This window comes from Podarcis vaucheri, assembly GCF_965113315.1.
Source record: "Podarcis vaucheri genome assembly, chromosome: 18".
In the NCBI taxonomy this organism is placed as follows: Eukaryota; Metazoa; Chordata; class Lepidosauria; order Squamata; family Lacertidae; genus Podarcis; species Podarcis vaucheri.
In genome coordinates, this window is record NC_138756.1 from 8776958 (window position 1) to 8800300 (window position 23343).

The 23343-nt window shown below is 50.5% G+C and overlaps 2 protein-coding genes and 1 long non-coding RNA gene across 5 annotated transcripts in view; 2 read left to right on the top strand and 1 right to left on the bottom strand.

Moving 5' to 3' along the window:
* LOC309523094 overlaps positions 1-16394 on the top strand; it is a 58122-nt gene extending 41728 nt beyond the window's left edge. The window contains exon 2 of the long non-coding RNA XR_014215242.1: positions 15876-16394. This is a non-coding gene — a long non-coding RNA (uncharacterized lncRNA). The remainder of the gene's footprint in view (positions 1-15875) is intronic.
* Positions 1008-12427, top strand: DDA1 (DET1 and DDB1 associated 1). Its single transcript, XM_082206824.1, has 5 exons — positions 1008-1094; positions 3620-3700; positions 8629-8680; positions 9886-9947; positions 11429-12427. Exons 1-5 carry the CDS (start codon positions 1092-1094, stop codon positions 11537-11539), a joined length of 309 nt encoding a protein of 102 aa, XP_082062950.1. The 5' UTR covers positions 1008-1091; the 3' UTR covers positions 11540-12427.
* Positions 16395-17248: 854 nt separating the features above from the next.
* The window catches only part of ANO8 (anoctamin 8), a 40544-nt gene continuing 34449 nt past the window's right edge, over positions 17249-23343 (bottom strand). For all 3 annotated transcript variants that reach the window (XM_082206275.1, XM_082206276.1, XM_082206277.1), the window contains 3 exons: positions 22477-22608; positions 21384-21494; positions 17249-19643 (listed from right to left, as the gene is read on the bottom strand). In XM_082206275.1, coding sequence (XP_082062401.1) covers positions 18963-19643; positions 21384-21494; positions 22477-22608 — 924 coding nt within the window. In that variant the 3' untranslated portion in view covers positions 17249-18962. The remainder of the gene's footprint in view (positions 19644-21383; positions 21495-22476; positions 22609-23343) is intronic.

Genomic DNA, 23343 nt, shown 5'->3' on the forward strand with positions numbered 1-23343 from the left:
CAGGCATATAGGTACATAGGAAGGTGATTTATGCAGAAACCCTCCAGCCCCACAGCATTGCGCCTCCATGCCTGGATAAAATCCCCAGCGCCTTCCAGATTCTTGCCTAGGCAGCCGCTTCTGCAGGCAGGAACCCGTCAGGGGCAGCTGCCTCCCCAGCCCCGCCCAGATCCCTGCTTAGGCAGCCGCTTCTGCAGGCAGGAACCCGTCAGGTGCAGCTGCCTCCTCCAGCCCCGCCCGGATCCCTGCTTAGGCAGCCGCATCTGCAGGCAGGAACCCGTCAGGTGAAGCTGCCTCCTCCAGCCCCGCCCGGATCCCTGCTTAGGCAGCCGCTTCTGCAGGCAGAAACCCGTCAGGTGAAGCTGCCTCCTCCAGCCCCGCCCGGATCCCTGCTTAGGCAGCCGCTTCTGCAGGCAGAAACCCGTCAGGTGAAGCTGCCTCCTCCAGCGCCTTCCAGATTCTTGCCTAGGCAGCCGCTTCTGCAGGCAGAAACCCGTCAGGTGAAGCTGCCTCCTCCAGCGCCTTCCAGATTCTTGCCTAGGCAGCCGCTTCTGCAGGCAGGAACCCGTCAGGGGCAGCTGCCTCCTCCAGCCCCGCCCGGATCCCTGCTTAGGCAGCCGCTTCTGCAGGCAGAAACCCGTCAGGTGAAGCTGCCTCCTCCAGCGCCTTCCAGATTCTTGCCTAGGCAGCCGCTTCTGCAGGCAGGAACCCGTCAGGTGCAGCTGCCTCCACCAGCCGACTCCCGCCCTTTGCTCTTGCGGCCGCGGCCCCTTTAAAAACCCAGGCCTCTTGGAGAAACTCCATTTCCCGGCATGCCCTCCCGGAAGCCCCGCCCACCCACATCCGGCCTTCCCTCCCTCTGACTCGCCTTCCCTTTTCCGCGGCGGCGGCGCGCGCGAGGGAGGGTGGGGAAGGGGCGTGGCCCTCGGAGCGGCAGCCGCGCGGGCCAATGGCGATGCCGCTTCCGCCTGGGGGCAGCCAATGGGCGCCGGCGGAGGGCGTGGCCTCGCTGTGGGAGGGGGGCCGGGGAGGCGGCGGCGGCCGGAGGGGGGGGGGCGAGAAGTTGCTGAGGAGGCGCCTGGAGGGGGAAGATGGTAGGTGGGCGGCCGCCCGCCCCGCGCAGGCCCCTCCCCCGGGGGAAGGAGCCCCCCCAACGGGTGGGGGGGCCTCCTTGGGGGGCGGGGCGGAGGGTGGGGGGCTCATTGAGGGGGGAGGGGAGCCTCAATAAGGTGGGGGGGTCCCATTGGGGGAGGGGGGCGCTGGAAAGAGGCCTGGGGGGTGGTGGTGATTATTATTGGGGGGGGGCTGTGCATTGGCTTGCAAGGGGGCAGGCCTGGGTCTCTTTTTGGGGAGGATGTGCTTTTAGGGGGCAGCGCTGAGGCTGGTGGGGGTCCAGTGAGGCTGGGGGGGTCCTGTGCTCAGGCTTGCAAGGGGGGGGGAAGGCCTGGGTCTGTTTTTTTGGGGGGGGAGGATGTGCTTTTAGGGGGCAGCACTGAGGCTGGGGGGGTCCAGTGGGGTTAGGGTGCTGTGCATTACTAACTGGTGGGGCTAAGCGGGGGGGGGGTGTCTCATCTGTGGGGCAGGGAGGCTGGGGGGGTCCTGTGCACAGGCTTCCAAGGTGGGGCAGGGGGCTCTGGAAAGGGGCCTGGGGGTGATTATTATTGGGGGTCCTGTGCTCTGGCTTGCAAGGGGGAAAGGCCTGGGTCTCTGTTTTTTGGGGGGGTGTGCTTTTAGGGGGCAGCACTGAGGCTGGGGGGGTCCAGTGGGGTTAGGGTGCTGTGCATTACTAACTGGTGGGGCTAAGCGGGGGGGTGTCTCATGTGTGGGGCTGGGGGGGTCCTGTGCTCAGGCTTGCAAGGGGGGGAGGCCTGGGTCTCTGTTTTTTTTGGGGGGAGGATGTGCTTTGGGGGGCAGCACTGAGGCTGGGGGGGGTCCAGTGGGGTTAGGGTGCTTTGCATTACTAACTGGTGGGGCTAAGCAGGGGGGGTGTCTCATCTGTGGGGCAGGGAGGCAGACTGGAGTCTGGGGTGCTTTCAGGTCAGCGGCAGAGGGGGGAGCCTGATGAGGAAAAAGAGGGGGCCATGGGGGGTCCTTTTTCTGCTTCTCTCCCCCATCCCGTCCCACCCCCCTTCCATCAGGGAGGGGCTTTCTTACAACTGGAGTTGGGGTGGGGGGAAAGAGAAGCACCCTTGTTGGGTTGCTATGTGAAGAAAGCCGGGGTGGGGACTAGGGGGTGTCTTAATGAGCTTATAGGGCAGGAGGTGCAAATTTTGGGGGACAGGAAAAGCATCCGTCAGTGAGGCTGGGGTGACCCCAGACCTGCATGTGGGGTGTCTGGAAAACGTTGCTTTCCCAAAGGTTCGGGCTTTGCTGTCGGAATGGGGGGGACACGGGGGTTCGGGGCGACCATTGAGCAGGTTTCCTGAAAGGTAAGCTAGGTTGAGAGAGGCAGCAACTGGCTGCAAAGTCGCCGCAGTGAGCTTTGTGTTGCTGAGTGGGGATTTGAACCCAGGTCACCCAAACCGTTGTGCCACACTTTTTGTTCTTGGTCTGGATGGTTTCTGTGCAGCAAGAATATGCCTCTGGGAGAGGTTAGCGGATTCTGCGTTGGGTGAGTCGGCTGCCTGTTTCAGGGGTGCTTATAGGTTGTGGTGAGGCCTGCCTAGATCATAGAAGAAATCACAGGATTGTAGAGTTGGAAGGGACCCTGGCGATCATCATCAACCCCCTTGCAATGTAAGAATTTGCAGCTGTCCCTGACAGGAATCGCACCTTGGCGTTATTAGCACTGCGCTCTAACCAATTAAGCCGCCCTGAGCCCAGTCTTGGCTGGGGAGGGCGAGGTATAAATAAAATTTTGTTGTTGTTGTTATTATTATTATTATTATTATTATTATTATTATTATTAAGCTACCCAGTGCATTGCAGATGTGGCACTTTGAACCTAGGGCTTTATATAAGGCATCTTCCTATTTTGACTATATTTGGAACCACGAAGACTAGTAACTTACTGTTTAGGGGCAACATATATATATATAATGAGAGGGACGTGGGTGGTGCTGTGGGTTAAACCACAGAGCCTAGGACTTGCCAATCAGAAGGTCGGCGGTTCGAATCCCCGCAGCGGGGTGAGCTCCCGTTGCTCGGTCCCTGCTCCGGCCAACCTAGCAGTTTGAAAGCACAAAAGTGCAAGTAGATAAATAGGTACCACTCCGGCAGGAAGGTAAACAGCGTTTCCGTGCGCTGCAGAAGCGGCTTAGTCATGCTAACCACGTGACCCGGAAGCTGTACGCCGGCTCCCTTGGCCAGTAAAGCAAGATGAGCGCCGCAACCCCAGAGTCGGTCACAACTTGGACCTAATGATCAGGGGTCCCTTTACCTTTACCTATATATATATAATGCTAATATGAATACGTTGCTAAAATTAAGGGGTTTTTTTGCAGGAGGGATCAAGTTTCTAGTCCTTAAGGGCTGCGAAGGGTCAGGCAGCTTCCTGTATTTGTGGCACGCTGAATGGAGCTGATGAGAACGGGAGTCCAGAAAGAGAAAAGCAAAAGACGCTTGCTGCTTAAAAGCCTGTCTGTGGTTTCACTTTCCTTTCTGTTTTGCTTCATTCCAGGCTGATTTTCTGAAAGGCTTGCCTGTCTACAATAAAAGCAATTTCAGCCGTTTCCACGCAGATTCTGTATGTAAAGCGTCGGTGAGTACCAGCTCTTGAGATCCAACAAAGAGTCTCACTTGAGGTCCTTTCAGAGAGTCTTTTCGAGGGTTCAGGGTCCTGGTTATTTCAGTTTTTTGGGGGGGGGTGAACCCAGAATTGATCTCCTACTAAGACACTCCATTTTTGCCCGATTTCATAGAATGATAGTATTGTCAAGTTGGAAGGGAACCTGTGGATCTTCTAGTCCAACCGCTTGCAGTGCAGGAATCTCAACTAAATCATGCATGACAATTAATAATAATAATGATTTATTATTTATACCCCGCCCATCTGGCTGGGTTTCCCCAGCCACTCTGGGCAGCTTCCAAAAAAATATGAAAATACTGTAATACATCAAACATTAAAAGCTTCCCTAAACAGGGCTGCCTTCAGATGTCTGCTAAAAGTCTGGTAGATGTTGTTCTCTGTGACATCTGGTGGGAGGGCGTTCCACAGGGAGGGTGCCACCACCAAGAAGGCCCTCTGCCTGGTTCCCTGTACCTTGGCTTCTCTCAGCGAGGGAACCGCCAGAAGGCCCTCAGTGCTGGACCTCAGTGTCCGGGTAGAACGATGGGAGTGGAGACCATCCAACCTTTGTTTAGAAACCCCTAAGGAATTATAGAGCCCCCCATCTCCTGAGGGAGTCAGTTCCACTGGTGAACAGCTCTTACCCTCAGAAATTTCTTCCTGGTGTTTAGTCGGAATCTCCTTTCTTGTAACTTGAATCCATTGGTTTGGGTCCCAGTAGTTATGTATGGAAGTGAGAGCTGGACCATAAAGAAGGCTGATCACCAAAGAATGGATGCTTTTGAATTCTGGTGCTGGAAGAGACTCTTGAGAGTCCCATGGACTGCGAGAAGATCAAACCTCTCCATTCTGAAGGAAATCAGCCCTGAGTGCTCACTGGAAGGACAGATCCTGAAGCTGAGGCTCCAAGACTTTGGCCACCTCATGAGAAGAGAAGACTCCCTGGAAAAGACCCTGATGTTGGGAAAGATGGAGGGCACAAGGAGAAGGGGATGACAGAGGACGAGATGGTGGGACAGTGTTCTTGAAGCTACAAACATGAGTCTGACCAAACTGCGGGAGGCAGTGGAAGACAGGAGTGCCTGGCGTGCTCTGGTCCAGGGGGTCACGAAGACGCGGACACGACTAAACAACTAAACAATAATGCTATGTCTTAGTAGTCATAGCATCCTTTTCTAAGCGCTCACAGACCGACTGTTGAATTACAGTAATACCTTTCCCAGTATTAATGTCAAGCTGACAAGTCAGTAGTTGCCTGGGCTTTTGAAGAGAGACAACATTTCTCTGCAGGAACCCCCCCCCCCTCCCATTCTCCAAGAATTCGCAAAGTTTATAGACAGAGGCTCTGAGATTGCACCCGCAAGATCCTCGAAATTTAAAGTCGCTAGGTCTTTCCTTATCACCTCTTTTCCTATTTTGCGTTGCAGCTCCCTCCTTACATCGTTTATTCTGTTATTACCAGGTTAGGCACTGCTTTCTTTTTGGGTGAAGGCAGAGGCAAAATAATGGATTATAAATTAATGGATTATGCTATCTGTCTGTAGGAATTGGGCAGCGGAGGGGAACGAACAAAAATAGAATATCCGTATCATAAGCAGGTTGCCTTGTTTTTTAAATCAGCAAGACACAAATGGCTTTCAAATCTACAGCTCTGTTCTCAGAAATTACGGGCAGAGTCTGACCTCACAGTTCATCTGTGCCTTCATGTTTATGTGTGTAAAAACTGAGTGTGCATCGGCTTAATATTTTAAAAATGCAGAAACTTGGGTCCTGTCCTATTTTCCTGTTGGAATCAGCCCTTTATTCAGAACCATGAGGACTAGCGTCTTACAGTCTTGGCGAGATCTTCTGTCTCCCAGAGCACAGACACGCAGCCTCTTGAGATCCGCTTGCCTGTAAGCAGCGGCGTGATTGCCCGTCAGAAAACCCTGGCGTTTTCCTGCCGGATTAGAAGGAACGTCTACAGGAAGGTGTCTAGGAGAAACATATCCTAGCAAAATACCGTATTTTTTGCTCTATAAGACTCACCTTTTCCCTCCTAAAAAGTAAGGGGAAATGTGTGTGTGTCTTATGGAGCGAATGCAGGCTGCGCAGCTATCCCAGAAGCCAGAACAGCAAGAGGGACTGCTGCTTTCACTGCGCAGCGATCCCTCTTGCTGTTCTGGCTTCTGAGATTCAGAATATTTTTTTTCTTGTTTTCCTCCTCCAAAAACTAGGTGTGTCTTGTGGTCTGGTGCGTCTTATAGAGCGAAAAATACGGTTCATCTTTCAAACTGTCTGCAAGCTCCCATTCCCTGGAGAAACAGGCCTGTGTGGTTTTTAGTGGGAAAGTGGGGTGAAATCTTTGAAAATCAGAAGCAAAGTAAATAAGCCTGTTGTCAGAAAATGCGTTAATGAAACCGCAGTCTATCCTCCCTTCTAGGATTCATGAGATGTGGTTTTTGAGCTCTTCGTAGGATGCAACCCAGCTGCTGCCAGCTTTCGGGGGAGGCAGAATTATGTGATTACCGTATTTTTTTGCTATCCCAGAAGCCAGAACAGCAAGAGGGACTGCTGCTTTCGCTGCGCAGCGATCCCTCTTGCTGTTCTGGCTTCTGAGATTCAGATTTTTTCCCCTCTTGTTTTCCTCCTCCAAAAACTAGGTGCGTCTTGTGGTCTGGTGCATCTTATAGAGCAAAAAATACGGTAATTTGTCAGTTTTTATACCACTTTGGATAGTACCGCTGGTTATGTTATTGTTCATATCTGGTTGCTTTGGGGGTGCTTATCATATCTGGCTCCATTTTTTAATTATGACAACCAACTGTTTTTATCTCTTGCCAGATTAATTTTTAACGACTTTCCACATTTTTAACAAACCCATAACAAATTTTATACAACTGTTTCCAAAAAATTGACTTCCTGCCCCCTTCTTAGATGTGTCCAGAATTACCCCTAATTGCTGCTTATAATTTCATAGCGATCTCATTTGTTAACTCCTCCTCGTACGTTAGATAACATTCCCAATATTGTTAAGTGAGGATTACTACTCCATTCATTGATCCGCATTAAACCATTAATTATCATTTCTGAAATTTAACCAGCTGGTATCGATTGGTAGCTTAAGATGAATTCAGAATGGTATAACGCCTGTGATATTGAAAAACTAACTTATTTGGATTGCTGACATTTTGAAACAGGTCTGTCCTGGTTTTCTTTTCCTGCTTTTTTTTTTATATCGTGCAGCGAGGCTCCTTTGGAGAAAGGAGAATGTAAACTAAAGCAATAATAGCACTGTGAGGATCGTATCCCATACTCAGGAGTAAACCTGTTGGAATTAAGTAGCATGGCTAACTTGGGCCTGTCAATTTCAACAGGTCTTCCCTAACCAGAGCTTGCTTACAGCCCTGACTTTGGGATCTTTGGACTTAGAATAATAACAATGATATTATTAGTAGTAGTAGTAGTGTTAGTATTAATAGTATTATTATTACCCCGCCCATCTGGCTGGGTCTCCCCAACCACTCTGGGTGGCTCCCAACAGAATATTAAAAACACGATAAAAGGTCAAACATTAAAAACTTCCCTAAACAGGGCTGCCTTCAGAGGTCTTCTAAAAGTCAGATAGTTGTTTATTTCCTTGACATCTGATGGGAGGGCATTCCACAGGGCGGGCGCCACCACCGAGAAGGCCCTCTGCCTGGTTCCCTGTAACCTCAATTCTCGCAGGGAGGGAACCGCCAGAAGGCCCTCAGAGCTGGACCTCAGAGTCCAGGCTGGACGATGGGGGTGGAGACGCTCCTTCAGATCTACTGAGGTGAGGCTGTTTAGGGCTTTGAAGGTCAGCACCAACACTTTGAATTGTCCTCAGAAAGGTCCAGGGAGCCAATGTAGGTCTTTCAGGACCGGTGTTATGTGGTCTTGGTGGCCACTCCCAGTCCCCAGTCTAGCTGCCATATTCTGGATTAATTGTCGTTTCCGGGTCACCTTCAAAGGTAGCCCCACATAGAGCGCTAGGCAGTAGTCCAAGCAGGAGATAACCAGAGCATGCACCACTCTGGTGAGACAGTCTGCGGGCAGGAAGGGTCTCATCCTGCCAGCGGCGTAGCGTGGGTTGTCAGCACCCGGGGCAAGGCAAGTAATTTGCACCCCCTAACCCGGGGCAAGGCAAGTAATTTGCGCCCCCTAACCTGGGGCAAGGCAAGTAATTTGCACCCCCTAACCCGGGGCAAGGCAAGTAATTTGCGCCCCCTAACCCCTAACCTGCCGCCGCTGCCAGCTTCTTCTTGCTGCTGCCTGGTCTGGTCTGGTGTGGTTCTCTCCCGCGCTCAGCGCTGCGCTGGGTGGCCGCTGCACTGTCCCTCCCCCAGATAGTCCCTCGCTCTCTCTCCGCACCGCACGCCTGGCACCCACCCCCTCCACAGTGGGCGGCGACCCAGCGGCTCGGATCGGATTCGCACAGCCAGGACTGCAGTGAGAGAGAGTGAGTGAGCCAGGTAGGGGCAGAGAGCTGCGAGTGCGAACGCCCCCCCGATGTTGCGCCCGGTGCGGCTGGGCCCCCCTGCACCCCCCATGCTACGCCACTGCATCCTGCATACCAGATGGAGCTGGTAGACAGCTGCCCTGGATACAGAATCGACCTTTGCCTCCATGGACAGCTGTGAGTCCAAAATGACTCCCAGGCTGTGCACCTGGTCCTTCAGGGGCACAGTGACCCCAGGGACCTTTTATTTTTTAATCTGTTAAGCTCTTTGCAGGCAGAGGTTTGTTTGTAGTTTTGTTTTTGCCCTTGTGGGCCAGTAACTTCAAGAAGAACCAAGTTACCGGGACAATGTGGGTCATCAGCAAGATGATGGTTGAACCGCAAAGATCTCTCTCTGATGCAAAAAAATCTCATTCTCTCCTTCTTTTTCAATTTACAGAACAGAAGGCCATCAGTATACCTCCCTACGCGGGAATATCCGTCAGAACAAAGTAAGCACTGGCTTTTTCGCTCCTCCTCTTTTCTTGAGCTTTCCATTTGGGAAATATCTGTGGCCCTCCGGATCTTGTTGGGCACCCCCTTCCACCGTCGCCCTTGACCATTGGTCATGATGGCCATCAGGGTTGCTGGGAGACGGGGTACAGGAACTCCAGTAGGGACACAGGCAGTGTAAAAGAGAACTGGGCTATGCAATTTTTGAGAAGGCGGCGAGCGCTTGCCTTGCCGCTCAATCACCTGAGATCACCTGCAGGAACGCCGCCGGTCGTTCCCCAAGCCGATGAGGTTCATTTGGCTATAAGAAACTGAGCCTTTAGTGTCGTTGGCCCCCTATGGAACTCTCTGCCACAAGGTCCTGCGGGCAGCTTCTCAGCTAGTGCCTGCTGTAAACTTTCCATTTCTGCTAGCCTTATGCAGGCAGCAAAGTATATCTTTCCGCAATAGTTACCTAACCTTAACTTTCTGCACGGCTTTTATTATGTGGTTTATTGTCACAAGGCAATTGTGAATAATAGCAGCATATATAAATGTCTTTATAAATAGATTTTAAAAACTGCACACCCTTTCCCATATCTTTGTCTTTGGTGATCCCTCGTAGCTGAATAAAATTGTTTTCCATGAACACGCTTATAACAGTGAGTCCGTAAGTGACTGTGGAGGCCAATTCTGGATCCACACATCCTTCCACGGTGGGGACATAGGTTTCCGGGCAGGAGTTGATCCCGGTGAGGGTTTGCCAAGCGTGCCTTCCTCTTAGCATGTTTCTCCCTTGTGTCCTGAGTTCGAGTGTCTTCAAAACCCACGACACCTTTGGTAAAGGCTGTTCTCCAACTGGAGCGCTCGCAGTCCAGTGATTCCCGGTTGTCAGTGTTTATCCCACATTTTTAAAGATTTGCCTTGAGAGAGTCTTTAAGCCTATTTTGTCGTCCATCATTACGCTTACCATTTTCAAGTTTGGAATAGAGGAGTTGCTTTGGAAGACGATCATCAGGCATCCGCACAACATGACCAGTCCAACGAAGTTGATGTTGAAGAATCATTGCTTCAACGCCGGTGATCTTTGCTTCTTCCAGTACGCTGGCCCTAGTTCTCCTGCCTTCCCAAGTGATGTGTAAAACTATACGGCCATTTAAAACAAAGAAATTTATTGTGATAATGTCCTTTATCTCCCCCCTTCCCCGGTTCTCTCTTCCAACAGTTATAGTAACAGAAAAGACGAACATACTTTTGCGTTACCTACATCAGCAGTGGGACAAAAAGGTACGGAACGTGTTCTGCTAGCAATTTGCGCAATCTTGTCTAATTCCAAAAGCATCTCCCAGCAAGGGAGGGAGGCCTTCAAAGTTTCGTTCAGGTCCCCGGCAAGGTGGGTGGTAGGAAAAGGCTACAGAGCCTCATTTTGTACGCCACCACCTGCCTACCCTGGCCTTACGCTCCTGGACCACATCTGTTCTGTTTGGGGCTCTTGCTAAAGCTGCCCTTCTTTCCATAAACCTTATGAGAACTTTATTCCTGTTGGTTCCGAATTGATTTCTGTATGTGGGCTGTCGTTTTCTCTGCTCTCTTTATATTACAATTCTTTTGTACATACCGTTGTTTTAAAAGCGATTGATTATATATATATACACACAGTGGTACAGTGATTGAATATATATACACACACACACACACACACACACACACACATACAGTGGTACCTCGGATGTCGAACGGATGAAAACGTTCGAAAACCAAGGCGCGGCTTCCGATTGGCTGCAGGAAGCTCCTGCAGCCAATCGGAAGCCGCGCCGGACATTCGGGTTCCAAAGAACGTTCGCAAACCGGAACACTCACTTCCAGGTTTGCGGCGTTCGAGAGACAAAACGTTTGACTCACAAGGGATCCAAGGTACGACTGTATATATAAACAGTTGAATTGTTACATGGCAAAGTGCTTTGGGAAGCTCCCCGTAAACAAAGTCGATGATAATAATAATGATTTATGCATCTAAGCCCCAAAACACGCACACAACCCTTTGAAATTGTATCCAGCTGTGTTACACCCCGAGTAAAGGTAAAGGGACCCCTTACCATTAGTCCAGTCATGACCGAGTCTGGGGTTGCGACGCTCATCTCACTTTATTGGCCGAGGGAGCCGCCGTACAGCTTCCAGGTCATGTGGCCAGCAGGAATAAGCCGCTTCTGGTGAACCAGAGCAGCACACGGAAATGCCGTTTACCTTCCCGCCAGAGCGGTACCTATTTATCTATTTGCACTCTGACGTGCTTTCAAACTGCTAGGTTGGCAGGAGCATGGACCAAGCAACGGGAGCTCACCCCGTTATGGGGATTCGAACCGCTGACCTTCTGATCGGCAAGCCCTAGGCTCTGTGGTTTAACCCACAGCGCCACCCGCGTCCCTGTTACACCCAGAGTAGACCCACTGAAACCAACAGACCCGAGTCTCTTGTGTCCATTCATTTTGGTGGGTCTGCCTGGAGTGTAACATTCGCCTCCCGTCAAAGCAAACAGACCCCTCCCGGTTCATTTCTTTGGGTCGACCCCTAAGGATGTTGGAGGCGTACTTTGCCAATTTAACTTGCCTCTTTGCCGTTCTTGTTTGTGGGGGAACCGCCTCGTTCCTTTACTTCGGGGGGCGAGAACCTGTGTATACGAATCGCTCCGAACCCGATCAGCGATCAATCTCACCCTGGTTTCTCTTAACCTACCCTCCATCTCTCTCTCCTCTGCTTGCTCCCCTCAGAACGCAGCGAAGAAAAGAGACCCCGAACAGGTGGAAATAGAAGGGGAGAATTCAGCCCCACCCCGGAAAATCGCCCGGACAGACAGCCAGGATATGAATGAGGACACTTAAAAAACTAAAACAAACTTTTTTTTTTTTTTTGGCTTGTCTTCTGTGTTAAAATTTACAGGGGCTTCCTGTGTGGTTTTTTTTTGTGGTGGGGGGGGTGTCTGTTGACCATGTATGCACACCAACACACACAATTCCATGAACAGCTTGCCTTTTTTCCTCCTCCTCCTGGTCCACCCTTCACTATGCAGCCAGTTCAGATCTGTAGCAGCCCATGTATTTATTTCTGTTTATTTGTGTGTGTGTTGGCGAAAGCAGCGGGGGCGAAAGAGGCACGGCGGGGGGGGGGTGTCGTGGGGCAGGAGAGAGAGAGAGAGGGGGGGTCTCTTCTTCCATTTTTTTCTCTCCGTTATTATTTATGTGCTCTCTCTCTCTCTCTCTCTCTCTCTCTCTCTCTCTGTTGCAACAAGTGGGGAAAAGAAAATGATGTTTAAACTGTGATCGATTCCCTTTCCGTTTGGGGGGAAATGGCAAAAAAAAAAAGACACACCCACCCACACCCACACACTTTTGCGGCTAATCTCTCCCCCCCCCCCAAAAAAAAGAAAAATATCTTTGTACTAACGTGAACTGTATCCGGGCTCATGCTGAAAAAAACCCCTGACTTTTTTGTGGAATCGAGACCTTCCATCTGTACAATTACTGGTGTGTGTAAAAGAGGGTGGGTGGTTTTCCAATTCTTCCTTTGCACCTCCTAATCTAAGTGTGATCTGAGGCGAGGAGGCCGTATCCCGACCTCCCTCTCCCCTTTCATTTCGATGTTTTCGTTTTCTGGAAAAGCTTTTTTTTTTTTTAATTAAAAAAAATATCGCCGGCGGTCCTTCTTCGATGGATTCTCTTCACCAGACGTGTCGTGTCCTCTAGCTGATAACTGCTGTATTTTTATTTTTATTTTTATTATTAAAGAAAAACACCCATCTTTAGCTTTCTGTTCTGGGGGGTTTCGTTAGCATGTCAGCCGTAGATTGTGAAGAGGAAAGGAAAACATTTCTGCTTTTCACCAACCCCTTTCTCCATCCTATGACCCACCCCGGGCAAATCTCTCTCTCTCTCTCTCTCTCTCTCTCTCTCTCTCTCTCTCTCAGATCACTCTATGAATGGACCAGTTCTGTGCAACTGTTGCAGTAGAATAAAGAAGGATCTTTCTCACCAATTTGGCTGGGTTTATTTCGGGTTTCTGCGCCGTGAGCTGTGCCGGGTTGACTCCCGATTTAGCAGGAAACCCGTTGAGAGCCAGCGTGGTGTAGTGGTTAGGAGTGGCAGACTCGTAATCTGGTGAACCGGGTTCACGTCTCCACTCCTCCACACACAGCTGCTGGGTGACTTTGGGCTAGTCACACTTCTTTGAAGTCTCTCAGCCCCACTCACCTCACAGAGTGTTTGTTGTGGGGGAGGAAGGGAAATGAGAATGTTAGCCGCTTTGAGACTCCTTAGGGTAGTGATAAAGTGGGATATCAAATCCAAACTCCTCTTCTTCTGAACTGAACAGACCTGAGTTAAGTAAAAGCCGTCCTTTTCAACGGCCGCTGTATCATACAGAGTTGTGAGGGACCCCCCAAGGGCCTTGCAGTCCAACCATAAAAAGGTAAAGGGACCCCTGACCGTTAGGTCCAGTCGTGGCAGACTCTCGGGTTGCGGCGCTCATCTCGCTTTACTGGCCGAGGGAGCCGGCGTACAGCTTCCGGGTCATGTGGCCAGCATGACTAAGCCGCTTCTGGCGAACCAGAGCAGCGCACGGAAACGGCGTTTACCTTCCCGCCGGAGCGGTGCCTATTCATCTACTTGCACTTTGATGTGCTTTCGAACTGCTAGGTTGGCAGGAGCAGGGACCGAGCAACGGGAGCTCACCCCGTCATTGCGGGGATTCGAACCGCCGACCTTCTGATCGGCAAGTCCTAGGCTCTGTGGTTTAACCCACAGCGCCACTCGCGTCCCTAGTCCAACCATAGCTGTCAACTATTTCCCATTTCTTGCGAGGAATCCTATTCGGAAGAAGGGAATTTCCCTGTAAAAAAGGGAAACGTTGACAGCTATGAGTCCAACCCACCTGGAGTGCAGGAACCACAGCCATGGAATCCAACCCAACTGTTCCGCTAGACGTTTAGCTGTGCAATGGGACTTTTCCTCCCAGGCACCCCATAAATCTTCTCCAGGTTAGGGACACCCCCCCCAGGACTTAGATTTAGAGGTCATGCGGGAAAGAGTGGCCCGTGAGGATTAGGGCTGGGCGATACCCGGTTTTCGACATCGTGATACATCGCTAGCTAAACGTCGCGATATACTGATGGATCCCAGTGTCTGGTACAGTGGTACCTTGGTTCCCAAACGCCAAAAAACCCGGAAGTAAGCGTTCCGGTTTTCGAACGTTTTTCGGAAGCTGGACGTCTAATGCGGCTATTGGCTATTGTTTCCGGGGCGCCTGCACCAATCAGAAGCTGTGCCTTGGTTTTCAAACATTTTGGAAGTTAAACATGACTTCCGGAATGCATTAAGCTTGGTGCTTTTGTTTTTGCTATTTATTTTGCCTTTTGTTTTGGATGCTTTTTCGGTTCATTTGTTTTTGTGACTGTGTGGAACCCAGTTCAGCTACTGATTGATGGACTGTGCGATTGCGGAAATGGATAAAAGCCCCTCATCTAAACAATGACTATCATCGGTGCAAGTAAGAAAAAAAAATTTTTTTTTAATCATCTACTATACTGTCTTATTTATTTTATAGTACAGTACAGTGGTACCTCGGGTTAAGTACTTAATTCGTTCCGGAGGTCCGTTCTTAACCTGAAGCACCACTTTAGCTAATGGGGCCTCCTGCTGCTGCTGCGCCACCAGAGCACAATTTCTGTTCTCATCCTGAAGCAAAGTTCTTAACCTGAAGCACTATTTCTGGGTTAGCAGAGTCTGTAACCTGAAGCTGAGGTATGTAACCTGAGGTACCACTGTACGTTGATTATTGCTTTCATTTTATGGATCAACGGTCTCTTTAGATAGTAAAATTCATGTTAAACTGCCATTTTAGGGAGTCTGGAACGGATTAATCCACTTTGCATTACTTTTTATGGGAAAGCGTGCCTTGGTTTCGGAACGCTTTGGTTTTGGAACGGACTTCCAGAACGGATTAAGTTTGAGAAGCAAGGTACCACTGTAAAAGGATGGAGCTGTGTTGAGGCGTTGGCTTCACGGTTTCCCCCACAATTGTGATTTTTGCATGCTCCCATTTGATTCTTAAAACTGCTTTTAAATCCAAGAGTTTGTGAGAAGGGACCCTGTGTCTCTTCTAGCTACGGAGAAGGGATCGTTTGCGAGGTGCGTGCAATAATTCCTCCCCAGGGGTCTCGCTCCCCTCTTGTTGAAATATATCTTATTTTTTTATTGCATTTCTGCTGATATTACAAAAATATGACAAAAAAATAACTTAAAAGAAATTGAAAACCCGCCCCAACGCTTTTTTCCTTTTGTTTCCTTCCTTTGTCCGAGACGCCAAAAAATAAATTAAAACGCAGCAAGTTAATAAATAATAATAGTACTACTCCCCTTTTTTCTTGTCCCGCTCCGACGACAACCACAAACCCCACCCCACCCCCCAATTCTTTTGGACAGTTCATTGCTTGGAAGAGTAAGACATTGAAACAGGTGCTCTTATAAATTGCTCGCAGGGATCTGTGTTCGGGCTTTGCCATGGGTGGGGGGGTGTGCTGGGTTTTTTGGGGGGTCTACGAACTCTGCATTCTCACCACCACCTCCCTATCACCTTCAAGGATCTCTGAGAGGCACACCCCAAAATCCCCCCCCCGTTGGGTTTGGTAGGCTGACATGAAAGTCGATGAATTTCTGGGCCACCGTCGAAGCACCTTTTACAATGAAGGCTATGTGAAGACAGCGTCTATAATCTGTTGCAAGTGCTCGCTTTTTCTACAGCGGGTTAAGAGCTCACCCACTTTGGCTAAATTGTGTCTTGCTCTCAGGGGGCACAACGATGGGGTTCAGGTGCCTGCAGTCCACCTGGCGAATGGACCCTTCCTCAAACTCGTAGCTGGACCCTCGTCCCACCGCCTTGGCAGCGGGTGTCAAGAACCCCGCAAGCCTTTTCTGGCGTTAATGCATACAGTATTTTTCGCTCTATAAGACGCAACAGACCACAAGACGCACCTAGTTTTTGGAGGAGGAAAGCAAGAAAAGAAATATTCTGAATCCCAGAAGCCAGAACAGCAAGAGGGATCGCTGCGCAGTGAAAGCAGCAATCCCTCTTGCTGTTCTGTCTTCTGGGATAGCTGCGCAGCCTGCATTCGCTCCGTAAGACGCACACACATTGCCCCTTACTTTTTAGGAGGGGGAAAGTGAGTCTTAAGAGAGCAAAAAATACGGCAATCTGCAAGAAATCCGTAAGGGTCGCCAGCACCAATCCCCACCTGCTATCGTCGCGTTATTGCTGTTACCGAAAAGAAAGGGAAAAAAGCTCGTCGCCCGTTGCAAAAAATAATAATAATAACATAGCGCTTCCGCCATGGAAGAACGATATAAGCAAATGCAGTCCATTCTTTCGTCCGCCACGGCTGATGTTTTTCAGAGAGCGGTTTGCAGTTGTAGACGTGTGGGTACCACTCTTCCTTGCCTTGCCACCTCAAAGGGTCAGCGACGGAAATGGCCGTCATGTCTAAGTTCCTCGCAGCACATGACTGCTTTCAATGGCTTTTTTAGCAGGGGTGTGTGTGTGGAATTGCACTATTGGCCAATGGTGCGTCGAATCCAGCGAAGTCGAGGGAAACACAGAGATCTGGAGAGCGGGGTGATTTCTTTCCCTTATTTCTTTTTCTCTTTCTGCAAAGCGGCACTCTCCGTAAGTCAGGTGGCGAATGGGGGGGGAGAGACAAAAGTTGTCGTTTCCTCGGGATCTGACCTGAGATTCTGTCTCTTGGCTTGCGGCGTGATCCATTTGGGGGGGCCCGCGACGGACGGAGGGGGAAGGTGACCCTAACTCCATCCATTCTAAGGTGAGCGAAGCACTAACCGCAGCGTTTCGCAAGCTGGGAGTCGGTGCGTGTGACGGTAAAGATGCGATTTCGAAACAGCCGTAGCAGGGAGACCTGTCTACTCTTTAAGCAGCTGCGGTTGGCCCAAAGGACTTGGGGTTTTCCCCTCCGTAGGACATAGAGTTTCGCGACTGTGGGAAAAGAAGGGGGGGCAGAAACCAGCCCCACACAAAGCCTTGCCAGGCACACGCCTTGCCCATTTCCCCAAGTGGCTAAAAGTTCTACCTGTGACTACCTCTCTAAGCTATGGTGACCGATTTTCCAGCTTGCGCCAAATTAAAAACGGCAGAATACCTGCAATTAATTGTGAATTTCCCTCCCCCCCCCCCAAAAAAAAAAATCTGGCCTAAACTCTCCCTGCTTCTATCCTATTCACACAGCAAATTAAGAAAAAGCAGCGGCGGGCTGTTTAAATTCCACCCTTGGCACTGCTACTGCGGTCTGAAGTCCTTATTGCAATAATTTTGTCCTTTTATGAGAGAGAAAAAGCACGCACCGGTCTCTTTCACATGTTGCAAAGGCGAGGCGATGTCTCCTCGGCCTTTGTTTTCCCTGCCACTGAAAATTATAAAAAAATAAATAAAAAACCATGGATTTTTCCAGAAGCAACCCTTCTCGCCCCCCCACCCCCACCGGCTTTTTTTACGAGCACCGTCAGGAAAAGCAAAACCAAAAAATAATCCCCTTGTTTTCATTTTGTTTAGTGCAAGATATGTTGACCATGCATGGACGTTGGTTCAAAACAGTGTCTCGTTTGCTCCCATCCGCTTCCTGGTACTTCAAATTCCACCTCTGTTCTTCAAGCAGAAAAAGGGAAAGGGCGGGGCTTGTTCTGTTTTACTGGGCAGATTTTACCAGCGGGGAGAGGTGAGAGGCAAATAGGAGATTAAAAATGGTAAAGGGACCCCTGACCGTTAGGTCCAGTCGTGGCCAACTCTGGGGTTGCGGCGCTCATCTCGCTTTACTGGCCGAGGGAGCCGGCGTACAGCTTCCGGGTCATGTGGCCAGCAGGACTAAGCCGCTTCTGGCGAACCAGAGCAGCGCACGGAAACGCCGTTTAACTTCCCGCCGGAGTGGTACCTATTTATCTACTTGCATTTTGTGCTTTCGAACTGCTAGGTTGGCAGGAGCAGGGACCGAGCAACGGGAGCTCACCCCGTCATTGCGGGGATTCGAACCGCCGACCTTCTGATCGGCAAGTCCTAGGCTCTGTGGCTTAACCCACAGCGCCACCCGCGTCCCTCAAATAGGTGATTATTCGTCTCTAATTCAAGGGCCCACAAGCGTTTACGATGAGGACTAGCGACATGGCTGGTTTTGCACACAGCCTGTTCGGAAATCATTGGAATAAAATTTGGCTGACGCAACGTGAGGCAAAGCTGAGGCTACGATTTCGCTGCGAGGGCTGCCCCTTTCCAGATTTTCAAAGGGGAGGTACTTAGTGCAACCTCTCCGTTTTAAGGCAGTGATTTACTTTGCCAAATACAATATACTTTTTGCTGTTAGAGCGAGGTGGGGGAAGGAAACACAGACCCGAGAATTAACATTACCCATCATTCCTCATGTTGAGCGGAGGGATTTGAGGAGCAAATTTGAGCCGAGGTTTTCCATCCTCTCCAAATTTGCTTCAGGACGGATGTAGAGTAGCTGCAAGACTAAGAAGCGGGGGCTCCACAGCCCCTCAAAACACAAAGGGGGGGGTTACCTGGAAGGAGGGGACACAATCCGACAGGACTCTTGAGAGTCAAGCAGACCTTGTTCTCCTCATAGAATTCCCCCAAACTCACTGTTTGTGGGCTCTCTTCTCTAGCCTAAAATAGGGGGTTGGCTGAGACCCCACAGATTTTTGCCCAAAGGGGGGGGTGGAAGGGGGCACTCTCCTCCGAAATTCAACAAAAAGCCCTTCAGAAAGACTGCAGGAACAGCTCTGATAAGGGAACTGATGGGGTTGGGGAGGAAGCCATGTGCTGCCAGTCAACAGCCGCACCCCAAAAACCTGTGGATATCGCACCCCAAAAATCTGCAGACACCTCCTCCATTTTGAGGTTCTTCTGCCTCTGGCGTTCCTGAGCTGGACAGTGCCTCAAACATGTCGGCCGCCAGCAATAGCCCAAACCAGGTGCCAAACTTGACCCATCCGGAGCACCAGAGATATTTGGGGAAGGGGCAACCTTTCACCTCTCCTTTTCAGGCTGCGACCTCAGCAAGCTGCCCAATCGAATCTCCCCTGACTCCCCCAAGTGCCACCACCATGGCCAAATGGTGGACCCGCTGGAAGCCCCTCGCCTGCCCCAAATCTGCTTGAAGAACCGACCGGCGACCCAATTCCTCCTTTCTCTCCCTCCCTGTCCTTTCTCTCTCTCTCTCTCCCCAGCCCTCGCCCGGAGGTAGGGGGACGGTTAGAGTTTGTGCCCCGGACCCTCGTCCTCCGCCGCCGTTCGGATCTCCGCTTCCTCCTCGGCCTCATCGTCCACCAGCCCGTTGAGGTGCGATCTCTGAGCCGCGGGTTTCTCGTCCGCCGAAGTCCCGGGCCGCGGCTGCTGCTGCTGCTGTGGAAGAGGGGCTGCGCCGTTCCCCCCTTCCGACTTGCTGAAGTTGAACAGTTTGCTTGGGTTGAAAGGCTTCGTGGGCGACTGGACCTTCTCGGTGGTGGCCTCCCGCTTGGTCTCCGGGGATTTGAGGAACTTGAAGCTGAGGAAGCCGGGCAGCTTGTTGTCGGTGCCGGTGGGGGACTGCGGGGAGCGCGCCCCCGACGTGCTGCCGCCGCCCCCCGCCCCCCCAGACAAGAACTTCCCCTGCAAGGGGATGATTTGCTTCAGTTTCATGACGTTGTTGGTGGCCAGAAGGGAGCTAGGCCTTTTGGGCTTCTCCGAGCCGTGGCCCGAGCCCCCCGGCCCCTTCCCTTTGGGCTGGCTCTTCTCGTGGCCGGTCTCGGGGCCCCCTCCGTCCGACTTGCCCTCCTCCCGCCCGCTCTCCCGTTCCTTGCGGGCGTGATATTCGGCGTGGCGCTGGCGTTCCTCCTCCTCTCGCTTGCGGCGCTGTTGCTGCTGGAAGTGGTGCTGCGCCTGCCGCTCGTGTTTCTGAGGAAGGAAGACCACAGGGTCATGCTTCATGTTTTTAATTCACATAATATACATTCAGGGAAGAGGGTGGCGCTGTGGGTTAAACCACAGAGCCTAGGGCTTGCCGATCGGAAGGTCAGCGGTTCGAATCCCCGCGATGATGGGGTGAGCTCCCGTTGCTTGGTCCCTGCTCCTGCCCACCTAGCAGTTCGAAAGCACGTCAGAGTGCAAGTAGATAAATAGGTACCACTCTGGCGGGAAGGTAAACGGCATTTCCGTGCGCTGCTCTGGTTTGCCAGAAGCGGCTCAGTTATGCTGGCCACATGACCCGGAAGCTGTACACCGGCTCCCTTGGCCAGTAAAGCGAGATGAGCGCCGCAACCCCAGAGTCAGCCACAACTTGACCTAATGGTCAGGGGTCCCTTTACCTTTACCTAATATACATTCTTTACAACAAACAACTCCAAAATAAAATCATATGTAACAAAACCGTAAGTCTCATGTTTTCATTTACACTGGTCTCCTCTCTCATACCTTTACTTAATATTTCCTGCCGCTTTCTGATTTACTTATAGAATCTTTATAGAAATTTTGAGATGAAATTACTTGGCTCTTGTAAAAATGTCTAAAGAATTTGGCAAAAGGGTAATGGTTATGAGAAGTTGGTAAAAAAGATTAAAGTTTTAAGCTCTAAGGTTGTCGTTATAAGACAAGATGATAGGAGAGTAAGGCAACGTAATGATAAAACATTATGAATTATGGAAAGGATTTGCTGTCACAATTATTAATTAAGATACAAGAGATGGGAGGAGGAGGAGGTCATGGAAAGAAGGTAACGGAAATTTGAAAGTGATGGCTTTATTTTCTCTTTTTCTTTTTGTGTTTTTGTGTTTTTTCTCTTTTTTGTAATGTTTTTTTTGTGTAATTCAAAAACTTTTGTGTTTCAATAAATATTATTAAAATATATATATATAGAATCTTTATAGAAATTTTAATCTCTTAAATACTAAACCAATCTTTAACCATTTCAATTAATCCCTTCCAATCCCTCCCCCACAACCCAGCAGTTCCCTCTAACCGCGTGAGATACTAGAATGATTAGAAGGCGGAACCAAATTTCTTGAATTCGCGGCGATGGCAAAATTAACAGCATCAATTAGAGGAACGCTCTCCCATCAGATGTCAAGGGAATAAACAACTATCTGACTTTTAGAAGACATCTGAAGGCAGTCCTGTTTAGGGAAGTTTTTAGTGTTTGATGTTTTATTGTGTTTTTAATATTCTGTTGGGAGCCACCAGAGTGGGTGGGGTATAAATAGTAAAATATTATTATTATTATTATTATTATTATTATTATTATTATTATTATTGTTGTTGTTTCTCTTTTTCGGAGGGGAGGTGTTTAACCTAAATGCAGAGCATGCGCCACTCTGGCCAGACAGTCTGCAGGCAGATAGGGTCTCATCCTGCGTACCAGACGGACCTGGTAGACAGCTGCCCTGGACACAGAATTGACCTGCTCCTCCATGGACGGCAGTGAGTCCAGAATGACTCCCAGGCTGCACACCTGGTCCTTTAGGGGCACAGTCACCCCTTTCAGGACCAGGGAGTCCTCCACACCCGCTCACCCCTTGCCCCCCAAAAACAATACTTCTGTTTGTCAGGATTCTGAGTTTACCCTTGCAGCACGTTCAAAGCCATCCCCGGGGTCAACAGAGCTTGTTCCTGAGTAACCGCGTGTGACTGGGCCAGACTCACCTTAAAAGCTTCTCGCCGCTGGTACTCCAGTTTTGCCATTTCCTCCGCCACCCAGCCGGGGATGTCCGGGATAGCCACTTGGATGACGTACTTGAGCAAGAGGGCAAAATGCTATGGGGAGAAAACAGTGGGGTGAGAAGGGCTGAGGTCTACAGCTCCCTGGGCATAAGACATTGCCATTGCTGCTATTGTCTTGCTTTCCAACACCTTCCCATGCGAAACCATGGTTTGCTGGAGTCTTGCGAACCATGGTTTTTTAGAACCATGGTTTGCTGCATAGCTGTCAACTTACAGATTTGAAAATAAGGGGCCAGCAGCCTCGAAAATAAGGGATCAGCAGCCAAAATAAGCACAGGTATGTTCAACTTCTGAGCCCCTCCAAGCCAAAGGCAGTAAGCTCAGCCAGCAGCCAAACGAAGCCTCAAGCGGTGGTTCCCACAGCGCAGCAACCCAGCAAAGGGATGCAGCAAGGAAAACCACCGTCACCTCTCTGCTGGGAAGCGCTGAGCAAAGGCGATTTGATCGGCACAGGGCATGCAAGCTCCACCCCCCAGTCGTTCTTAGACTCCTTATTGGGTGAGCAACGCAGCCAAGCAACACAGTTGGAGCCTCCCTCCTCCCTGGCCGGCAGGGAGGGAGGGAGAGGAGCGGCTTCCTTTGAAACCCGGGAAATTTAAGGGACATCATCAATAAGGGACAGCAGCGGGACACAGCGCTGGGATAAGGGACTTTCCCGCCAAATAAGGGACGGTTGACAGCTATGGTTTGCTGCCATGTCAGAACCCGGTGGCCTCGCTGAATGGTCGTTTGTCCGGCAACCCGACCCATGATGTTCGCTGAGCTGGGGTGCAAAGGCAAGAGCCACACAAGGAGCAAACCATTGGTTTCTTTGCTTGACCCGTGGTTTGCTCAGCAAACCATGGTTAACACCAAACCACGACTTTGGTGTTCTAGCTCAAATGGAGCCCAAGCAGAAAGGCGGATCTTAGTGGGCGGTCCTGGGGCTTCCCAGTTACGGAACTGGGGTATTTCAGCTTGGGATCGCGGTCCGAAGGGGGAGAACCGAGTTGGGTACGGCAGAAAAGGGCGTTACCTCCAGCACCACCACGGATATGATGGCCCCCTCTGGGCTGAGCCAGGGGAAGAGGCGTTGAAGTTGCCCACACTGACCGATCAAGTAGCAGTTCACCACGATGGCTAGGACACCCATGGCTTCCATCACCTTCTGCGGAGGGGAAAAGAAGGACATTTTCCTAAAAGAGACTAGCAATTTTTTACAAGAACAGCTATATAGCTAAGAAATTGCTGCTGAGGTTGCTTATTTCCTCCTCCCAGCCAACCCATTTTCCTTTCGTGTCGTGGCTTTGTAAGAGTTATAAACCTGAAGTCAGGGACTGTTTCGTTTGTGGGGATTTTTATTGTTATTATTTCAATTTATACCCCGCCCATCTGGCCGGGCCTCCCCAGCCACTCTGGGTGACTCCCAACAGGATATTAAAAACACGATAAAACATATGACATTAAAAACTTCCCTAAACAGGGCTGCCTTCAGATGTCTTCTAAAAGTCAGGTAGGTGTTTTTTTCCTTGGCATCTGGTGGGAGGGCGTTCCACAGGGCACCACCACCGAGAAGGCCCTCTGCCTGGTTCCCTGTAACCTCACTTCTCTCAAGGAGGGAACCGCCAGAAGGCCCTCGGAGCTGGACGATGGGGGTGGAGACGCTCCTTCAGGTCTACGGGGCCAAGGTCCGTGAACAGTATTGGAAGGAAGTTAAAGCATGAATTCTAAGCAATTCACCGTTTTTAGAAAAAATGGTTTTATAAAACATTGGCCCGTGTGGAAGAAGGGGACAGAGAGAGAGAGAGGGAGGGAGGGAGAGAGAAATCACCAATAATACTGGAAGTCAGGGTCATCCGTTGTAACGGACTTGCCTGGAGATTTGGAACAGACGGAACGAACA